At 35.7% G+C, this 10301-nt stretch overlaps 1 protein-coding gene across 1 annotated transcript; it reads right to left on the bottom strand.

Moving 5' to 3' along the window:
* Window positions 1-631: 631 nt before the first annotated feature.
* Window positions 632-8923, bottom strand: LOC133817435 (26S proteasome non-ATPase regulatory subunit 2 homolog A). Its single transcript, XM_062249950.1, has 25 exons — window positions 8707-8923; window positions 8335-8435; window positions 7420-7540; window positions 7287-7346; window positions 7039-7106; window positions 6752-6794; window positions 6569-6634; window positions 6351-6389; window positions 6165-6247; window positions 5893-6007; window positions 5639-5713; window positions 5281-5439; window positions 4285-4392; window positions 4098-4202; window positions 3862-4002; window positions 3678-3782; window positions 3208-3429; window positions 2888-3001; window positions 2588-2803; window positions 2217-2276; window positions 2024-2137; window positions 1848-1933; window positions 1569-1677; window positions 1304-1482; window positions 632-1209 (listed from the first exon to the last, which is right to left on the bottom strand). The coding sequence occupies exons 1-25, from the start codon at window positions 8821-8823 to the stop codon at window positions 1134-1136; spliced, it is 2682 nt and encodes an 893-aa protein (XP_062105934.1). The 5' UTR covers window positions 8824-8923; the 3' UTR covers window positions 632-1133.
* Between the last annotated feature and the right edge of the window lie 1378 nt (window positions 8924-10301).

The following is a 10301-nucleotide window of genomic DNA, read 5'->3' as shown; positions in this document are numbered from 1 at the left end:
ATATATAATCATCACACAAAAATTGTTAAGAACAAAACCCAGTCAAGATTTATCGTGAAGCTCATCGCTTCCCTGTTGCCAATCTCTGCCTCCTCCTGACGGATCTCTGTAGTCCTCTAAGCTCCATCCAAGTTTTGTAACCGGCGGATCTCTACCTCCACCCGTCGCCCCATCAGATCTCTGCCTTATCTTGTCGCCTCATCCACACAAAACTTGCCAGATCTCAGCCACCACAGTCACACCATATGTCGTCGAGATCCACTCGAACCTTGCTGGATCTTGAGCCTCTTCTCTAGCCTCAAATCACACTAGGTCGCACCTCCATCTCCAACTTTAGATCCCATGACAGACAAACTTGGGAAAAAGAAAAATATGGAGGCAAGAAGAAGAGAAAGAATTGGAAACATTTTAGGGTTTTGATTTTATTTTAGATTTGTTTAATTAAGCAATATACAAAACACAAAGGCTCATAGGTGGAAGAGTCGAGCAATCTTGAAAGGATGCTTCAGAAGGTGACCAAAAATTATGTATTCACAAATCAACCCAAAATTTAGTACTTTTGTGACTTCGATTTTAAGTAATGATGTTGCTCGCCAAATTGATTTTCGGAATGATAAAAAGAGAGAGGAACTTAGTAGAAACACTGGGACACTCCTAGTTAAATTATTACCAATTTGAGGTTTTTCAAACAAAACATAAAGGTTCTGAAAGTAATATATCATCTCATGAAATTCATAACAGCCAATTTCATGGTGGTCTAAATTGAAACTAATATATTATCTCACTGTAGCATCATTCATTTGCAAAGTACCACCTAATTTAGTAGCCATATTACAGTATAATCAATGTATAAAAAAAACAATGCTCTCTCGCAGCAAACTAATAAATTTTAGCATGGAAGAAGGGTCCACCCACATCCTTTCCTGTTCCAGAATTCAAAAAAGTATACCACAATCTAATTCCATTAATGATCTGGCTTTCTTTTGGGGGCCAAATTGGAGAAAGATAAAGGTGCATTGGGGCCCCCTTGCATCAAGACTCGATCCTCAACACACAAGGGTTGGCGTTGATATGGCCCATCGAAGCGTGGAGAGACGTAAAGCAATCCCTAGCTCATGTCATGGTTGGAAAAACTAGTGATCTTCTTGGTAATCCGGGTTTTCTTTCAAGATGACAAAGCCTTCAAGGATGGGAGAAAGGGGAATGTACCTGCATAAACACAAAGCATTTGTTATTAGGGGTGTGAAATGGACAGCAGCAAAAGGTTTATTCAGCAAATTTTTAAAGAGAATTATCCCAGTACTTTTCAGTAGCCAACTCTGCTCTGTCACCAGCAGCCAGAAGAACTGGTGTAGAGTGGGTCTGGAAACCAGTTATTGTTTTAGGACGACCAGCCTGGCCAACAACATCAACAGCTTGGCCCACTCGAACAGGTACAGACAATGGTTTGAGATCCTCATCCACAGTCATCAACATTCTCGGCTATCACAATTAAAAAACCAAATTACCACAAGAAGAAATTAAATTGCCTAAAATACAGAAGAGTTTTTTAGTGATTAGACAACAACCTGCATTGCCAAAACAAGGAAATACAGAACATAATGGTATTTCCCCAAGATGATGGCTTTCATATCAAGACATGCATGTAGCATGGTTATAATTCCAGCAAGCGCAGTCCTACACCAATAAATAGAAATTTATAAATAGGTGCTGGTGGTAGAACATGAAAAAACTATGTTCTTGTATTCAAAACAAGATCAAGAAGAAAAAGTCTAAATATGATATTTTTTTTAGAAGATGATGGATTAGTTTTAACACTTGCACTGCTGTGCTAGCCAGTTACTTACGGTGATAGCAGAAAACGATCAGAATGAAACGGATTCAGGGTCAATAAACCCTTTCCCAGATGCACTAGACCTTGAGCAATACGTACCTGAAACAGTAATCAAAGGATAGAAATGAACACTACAAAAATCACAGGTATACAAGCAAAAGGTCAAAGACAGTTCATAAGATGCCTTACACAGAACAGAAGGCTAGCATCTTTGTAGTAATAGCTCGACAGATTGCGAAGCATGCCGGCTATTCTGGCATTGTTCGTCCCTGAACCTATCAAACCTAGAGAGATCACTGCTGCCTGAAGCATAAACCAGGAGAATAAATTAGCCCTGAAGTTTAACAGGTTTGTTTTAACCATATACGCAATATTATCTTACCATGGCTACTTCTGAATCTGTATCATGGCTAAGTCTGCTTAATGTGTCCATGACATTGACCTGGTCAAAAAATACACAAGAAAAAATTGGCAAAACATCACAAGAGATATCAACGGATCTTTAACTAGGAGTCCTAATTTGAACAAAAGACTAGGAAATAAGACTTGCAACCAGGAAACTATCTCAGATAAAGTTAGTCTGAAAACGCAACTATAAAGAGTTCTGAATAAACTATAAACATTAATCAATTAAAAATGCAATAAAGTAGGATTTGCAATTTACATAATAAATGGATACATCTAATCATTTAAAAGAGACAGACAACCTAATAAAGCAGAGGTTTCTAAGTTTGTTTGACCTAACCAGATTACCTTTGGGTTTGATATGCAAAGGAGGCCAAGTGCTAAAGGAACTGCTCGACGGATATTTTGTTCTCCATACTGTAAGAGATGCTCTAAAGAGCGAACTGCCATTTCAAGACCCAATTCCTCTGCCATTGCTACCATAGCAATTCCAAGTACAGCAGGTCCCTGGTGGGTTTCACTTTTGTCAAGATGTTCGGAACATTGACTCAGAAGGTGTTGAACCTGTGCATGACACAAAGTCAGCCACTTCATTACATGCAAGAGAGATTTCATACGGCAGCGCAACAATGACACTGAAAATATTACCTTCAAAACATTCCCTGTTCCTGCATAAGCACAAGAAAGCAGAACCATATCACAATACTTTCTGATTTTCTCGTGAAATGTCTTTGAAACTTCTGCAGTAGCCTCCACACTATCCTGTAGAGGCAGACAAAAAGAGATTCCAAAAAGGAGTCAGAATAATGTATTCCAGTAAATAAAAGATACTATTCAAAGGTTTGTAAGTACTGATTTGGATCATGAAATCTATATATCAAACACTAATCAAGCAAGGAAAAACACATTTTCAAAGGGTTGAATAAAAATAATCATAATAGATTGCCAAAAAGTCTTGAGCAATTAACCTGCTTTCCAAGATATAGAAGACCAAGACTCAAAGGCAATAGCCGAGTAAGAGGCTCCCCAAACTCTGATTCACTTCGGTCCATCAATGCAAATATTATTGTCTGAGCAACCTCTTCATTGCATGAACCAACGTATATCAAGCCCAATGAGATCGCAGTGAATGCAATCACATCAAGAGGAGCTTTTGCATCGTTAAGTATGGTAGTCAGCTTGTACCGTAACTGACAAAGTTGAGATAAGTTAGCTTCAATGTCAAGGCAATTACGCTGCATAACTGTTTGTTTATCATGAACCAGCAGAGATTATGGTTGTACAGGCGGGTTGATGTTATATTTTTGGAATCCAAGCTCACACTAAACATTTGAACAAAAAAAAAAAGAAAAGAAAGAAAGAGAGGACATGTTTGTAATGAAGAACAAAGTTGCTGTGGTTGAGCAAATTTATGCTGCCACAAAATAAGAAACTTCACCTGCTCATTCTGAGTACCAGCATAGGTAATTCCTAAGCCCATAATTGCACCAATTCGAATAGAAGGATCCTCCTTATCTACATAGTCACTTAGAAGTGCCAATGCCTGATTAAACAAAACAAGATTTAGAAAAACTATCAAAGGTTACAGGCTTCCCAGAAGTTTTAACATTAAGGCAACTTACAGGATCACAATCATTCTTGATACCACAATTAACAATCCCAACTCCCAGCAAGGCACCAGCAATCACATGGTTATCATTGCTGTGGAAGTACTTGTCAATTTGTGCAAGTCCTGAATCGACATCCCATAATAGAATCATACCCTACAAGTAAGGAAACAGAATATTAACTGTCATTAAGTACACAGCTAGTAAATAACTACAAAGGTAAATAACTTAAAAGGAAAAAGGAGGCGCACCAAACTTGCTGCAGCGCTTGTCTTCCCATGCTCTTTATTCTTAAAAAGCCAGTTTCCTGAAGAACCACCACTTGAGGAATCTGATGGGACTGTCATCAGCTTATCCTGGAGTATAAATATGTATATCTATCATTTAAATATACATCCAAACATAACTTTAGAAGTACATTAACCATAAACAACTTACCTGACCAAAGCCGGCATTTACAAAAGCATTAACAAATGTTGCTGCCAAGTTCTGTCTAGCTGAATCAACACTAGCACCAGCACTTGCCCGGCCATCAAGTAAGTGTGCCTAAAAACACCCAAGTAAATCATGATACATCAAATTCATGTTTAAAATCAGTCAACTCACTTCAGGACTAGTGATACAGCATAAGTATTTTTTTTAATACATTACGAGGGCTAGAACCCCCACCCCTCATACACTTAAACACTTGAGCCAGCCTCGAGTAGCTCATACAACATAAGTAATACCAGTAATAACTTTTTTTTATACGGGATCGAACCCCTTCCCCCTCCCACTTGAGCTAGCCCCAAGTGGCAGTATAATCTGATTCTTAACACTGACTTATCAAAAGGCAACTGAAGTGAAGTTAATGAAATTACATTTGAGGACATGCCCGGTAGGTTAGTATGTAATCCAAACCCAAGGAATATCCACACTTTACTTAAAAGGCTTCAGCTTTTTATTGCTTATGTACAAATTTACAAATGATAGAAGATCAAATCAAGCAAAAAACGTGTTCCCTTTTCAGGATAGGAAACTGTTCCATTTTCAGGACAGATCATGTAAAAGTTGACAATGACACAGAAGATTAAATCAAGCAAAAGGAGTTCCATTCTCAAGATAGGAAAAGGAAACTGCTAAACAACCTTTTCGGGCATTGAATATGTTGTATTCAACAACCAGCTTTAAGTTTTCTATATACTAGATTATAGTATGCAACACACTAATACATTGACAAGGGAAACAATTTACCCAAAAAATTGTAATTGTTCCACAAAAAAGAGCCTAATAAACATGTCTTAGACACCGTGAAATAACTCCACAGCAGGATATTCTTTTCATTTTATAAGTTAAATCTATAGAATATGAAATCTTAATAGACTAGATATGATATAAATAAAAAAGAGATCAATATTTCACACTAAATAGACTCAAAAAATTCAAACTTCTAACCTTGTAAATATCCTCAGGGGTTTTCGCTTCCATAACCTCAATATCTCGAGCAAGATTTAGATAACCTTCATTTAACTTAGCATTGTTGATGATATCCTGCAGTGCTTCTCGTTCCTCATCCTCTGGAACCATCTCCTCATCAAGCACAAAAGGGACACCCTTCACAGCACAGAAATATTATTAGCAAACTCCATCCATATTTAAAGAAACACAATTTTCTATGGCCTTAACCTCTCCATCCCAGTGCCACTAGCAACATCAAGCACAAATGATAAAATCCAGCCATTTTTTATTCCCAAAGGACAGTACAAACAATTTCTGGTCATTAAGAAAGAAAATGAAGAACAAAAACACTTACCTGCCGAGCAAGGATGTAACAGAATTGCTTTTTTCGCTGAAGATCAGGACAAGTCTCAAATAGCTGCCTTACATACTGCAGCACAACATTCACAAAATTATAATTAAATAATGTCACATTATTCATTACAATTTGCAAAGATGCGAACATCCCACTTAATACACAATACTTTAACTCACTCATACACAGTTTCATTTGAAACAAGCAGCAGATATTTTAAAGAGAAATTAAATAAACGTAATTGAAGTGCAAACCTGCAAATTATCAAGGAAAAGAGCAACTTGAAGTGCGTTTGTATATTCTTGATACTTTTGGTATATAGTGTATGCAATATCCAAAACCAACATGTCATCTGGGCCAGGTACGTATCTGCAGTATAGCATTAAAAATGGAGAAACCAAGTTAATACAAGAAGGTAAGAAAGAGAAATTTTGCAATGCTGCAGGCAATAAGCAGAAACTTTTGATTTCTTTTTCACGAGACAATCTTATTATTAAATATCTCAAATATTCCCATTTCAACATACCGTGCTAAACTGGTGAGGTAGAGACAAGTTCTTTTAAAATTTGTCTTGTCAACATGTTCGATTAACAGATCAAGGTCTTCAACCTAAAAGTTTTCATATGGCACAAGTTCTCATAAGCCTACCAACCCAAAAAAGAAACAACAATATTTAATAATAAAATGTTAACAGAGTAATAGGTCATCTTACCTCTAGTAAGAGGTCAACAGCTTCAGGTTCAGCATTGTGCTGCAAACCAGAACAAATTGATAAATACATATATATTATATATTAGCTTCCCTTGTGCGATTAAATATAAGTTAATACAATAAATTCTACCAATAATTTGTATTAGCCCACAGAAAGACTGGTTTTCCTATCTATGAAAGATGGAAAAGATGAAATACAGAATTCATCATTGGACTTACTTTCATGTGAAAAGCAACAATTTGTTGTACAAGTTCCATTAGATCGTCAATAGCTTCCTCATCAGTCTGCAATAGCAAGTGAGAAGAACATTTGAGGAACTTCTTAAAACATGCAGGAATGCATCTATTTCTTTAGTAATTTATCAACAAACATTGAGTACATTGACAGGATAGATTTTGAACCTGTCGCTTAGCATATTCTTGAGAAATTTCTCCTGCCAAATTCCTATTTAAATAAAAATAAACCATTATGATTGATAATCTGATATGATTGCTATTGAAACTGAAAGTTAAAACCAACTTAAATCATGTCGCCAACAGTAAAAACATAGGAGAAACTGTAATTGAAACCAGCTTTAATCATGTTGCCAACACTAAAAACATAGGAGAAATCTTATTAAACAGATTCAAACTTGTTACAACAGTGAACACTAAATCTGAACAACTCCTTTCAATCAAGTGAAACTTGCCTGACATATTCATGGCCCCATGAACCAATATCACCTTCTGAGCCCTGCAATCTGTACTTCAGGCTTTCCTGAAAGAGTTCATAAATAAAATTAGCAAATTAAATTGCTGAAAACAAGCATTCAGATTAAAAGTTTATAAAGAATTCTTTAACATCAGAACACGGTAGGTAAAATTTGACCAATAAGTAATTATTCCAGACATAATATGAGAACCTATTGAAGAGAAAGTGTAAGATAATTAAGCATACCCGTTCTCCCTCAGCAGACATGGTCAATGCCAAGACAGATAATATATCTGCTAGATATTTCTGCAATATAAGAGAAAAAATTAATAAAACTACAGTAAATGAACAAAGAAGGAACCTATTATAGGCATCATACCTTCACATCTGACGCTGCCATTTTCTCATAATAAGCTTTTAGAGTTCCATAATGGGGTCGAAGAAACTTTAGTGGTTTTGGAACAGAGGTCATTGAACTTGTTGAAGTACGAATTTCCTGCCTATATGATAAAATTTCATTCAATGCAAAGCCATAAGACAGGAAACGTATCAACACATGCATTGTGGCTAAAAAGTCCAAACATATGCAAATATGTGAGCATGACCACCGAAAGGATTGTCCCCACAATTGTAGCAAAAAATATAAGGCCATTACCAATTTTCCAGACATTGAACAGAAAATGGAAATAAAAATAAATGCTATGAAATCTGAAGTTTGAACTAGGTAAAAGAACACAGAATTCTACAAAGGTTTCAAAGAACAATATCTTTAGCACAGGAAGACTTGCGGTCATGTTTCTATCTAATTGCACCAACCGACTAACTCCCTTCAGTTAATTTTTCTTCAAGACAAAGAATCAAGAGTCAAAAGAAATTAGGTATAGAATACAATTACAGATAACACTTCCAGAAAGACTAGTTTTTCATTTAATCAAAGGCAGGCTTCAAATTTAATATATAAAAAATCACTAATTGTTAGCACTACTCGGTTCTACTTCTTCATATTTTTCTGTATTATTGAACTGACTGTGATACTTTAAGTTAATTCAGCATACACTCTTCTGCTAGAAGGTAAAAGAGTTCACCTTAATCTCTGAAATCTATTCTGGGTTATGCTCGACAGTTAACCCTCCAAAAATCAAAATTATATAGAAAAGCCAAAAAGATTCTGGAAAGCCGAAAAAACAAAAAAACAAACAAATAAAAAGTACAGCAGGGGAAAAGCATCCGGCATCACTGAATTTATGCACAGAATTTACAAATACTTTATAAATTTTTAGTAAAACGGGATTACCTCATACTCTCAAGAGCAACTTTCTGCAATCCAGGATCAGAATCCTGAACCCTCTCAACATACAGCTCCAGCTGCTGCTTCAAAGCCAGGTCCTCATCGGACTGCGCCAAGAAAAAATTGATTACAAAACACACATCATATCGCAAAGCCCCAACAAATTAAAGCTTCAATATTTAAATCAATAGGAGAATTCGAAAATGTAGAAACAAGGACATGAATTTTGAAAAAAGCTCATCAACTAGGTATCACTTCCTAAATTTAACATTGATCCTAAAATGCTATTCACTTCGTTTCTTCCATACGCTTCATCAGCAACAAAACAGGAAAATAAACCAAATCCGGGTAAAATTAAATTGGGAGAGGAAAAATTACCAAATCCTCGTCCTTCTTATCGTCCTTCTTTTTTAGGTCTTTGGCCGGGGCCTTGACAGTGGACTCACTCCGTGAGGCGCTGCCACTACCACCGGCGCTGTTCGGATCTGGCGCCATAGTTATTGATGAAGTCGAGAAAACCCTAGATTACAGAAGAGCGAACAAAGCTATTTCCTCTTCTACAAGAAAACCTTTTTTCTCCTTCTACTCTCGCTCAGAGCTGGGCTCTTTTTATATTCCCCACTTTTAGAACTAAACTTTAAAAAATAAAAATCTGAAAATTGTTTTTCCTCCAAACCCGGTTTGATCAATATCGGGTCGGGTCGTATGTGTGAGCTCCCATTTGCTCCAAAGGGAAATTTTAATTTGTATGCTTGATCATTTTTATAATGGTAGGTAACCATTTGGTATCTGTGTTTTTGCAAAGTATCATTTTGGTACTCTATGTTTTTAATAATGCTCATATGATACCTTGTATTTTAAAATTGTACATATTTGGTACCCTAAACTCAAATTTAATTAATAAAATTTTACCAATTTAATCAAACTGCTGTCAATTATGTAAGTTATAAATTTAAATTTAATTATTTAATTACATATAACTGATGACAGTTTGATCATATTAAAAAAAATTTATCATTCAAATCTGAGTCTAGGGTATCAAATATGTATAATTTTAAAATACAGGGTACCATATGAGCATTATTGAAAATAGATGGTACCAAAATAATACTTTGTAAAAATATAGGGTACCATCTGAGTCTAGGGTATCAAATATGTATAATTTTAAAATACAGGGTACCATATGAGCATTATTGAAAACAGATAGTACCAAAATAATACTTTGCAAAAATATAGAGTACCAAATAAGTAAATTCCCTTTTTATAATTACAAAAAAATACTAGGCATATTAAAATTTACAAAATAATGCTATTTTTTTGCACTTTACCCAAAATGTTATTTCCACTTCTTCCTCACTTCTCATTTCTCTCTTCTCTCTTCCCTCTCTCTCTCTCTCTCTTATTTCACTCTCTCTCACCTCACAACACCACCACCACACTAAATATTATATTTCGAACAGATTTAGACATGATTTTTGCGTTTTTTTTGCGATTTTTTTCAGATCGGAAACTCTCAAATCTGCAAAAAATCGACCTTGCTCGATGGTGCTCGATGCCAGCTCGATAAGACCTTAGTAGCTCGATGCCAGCTCGATGAGACCTTCAAAATCATGATTTTTCATGAAAAAATGACTTAGCTCGATGGTGGTTCGATGGTAGCTCGATAGTGGTTTGATGGTGCTCGATGCAATTCTTGTAAGAGACATAATTTTTCACTCGGGTGTCCGTTTGGGGTGATTTTTTTTATTTTTGGTATTTTTTCAAGATCTACACGTTTGACATGTTAATATGCACATTTGTGAAGTGTAACACTTGTAAAAAATACAAAAGTGCAAACATACCTCATGTTTAAGACATCTTTTGGTATATTTTTAAGTTTTAAACTTCCCAAATATGCATATTAACATGTCAAACGTGTAGATCTTGAAAAAATACCCAAAATAAAAAAAAATCACCCCAAACGGACACCCGAG

The sequence above is a fragment of the Humulus lupulus genome, chromosome 2 (assembly GCF_963169125.1).
Source record: "Humulus lupulus chromosome 2, drHumLupu1.1, whole genome shotgun sequence".
In the NCBI taxonomy this organism is placed as follows: Eukaryota; Viridiplantae; Streptophyta; class Magnoliopsida; order Rosales; family Cannabaceae; genus Humulus; species Humulus lupulus.
This window is presented reverse-complemented; position numbering and strand designations above follow the sequence as displayed.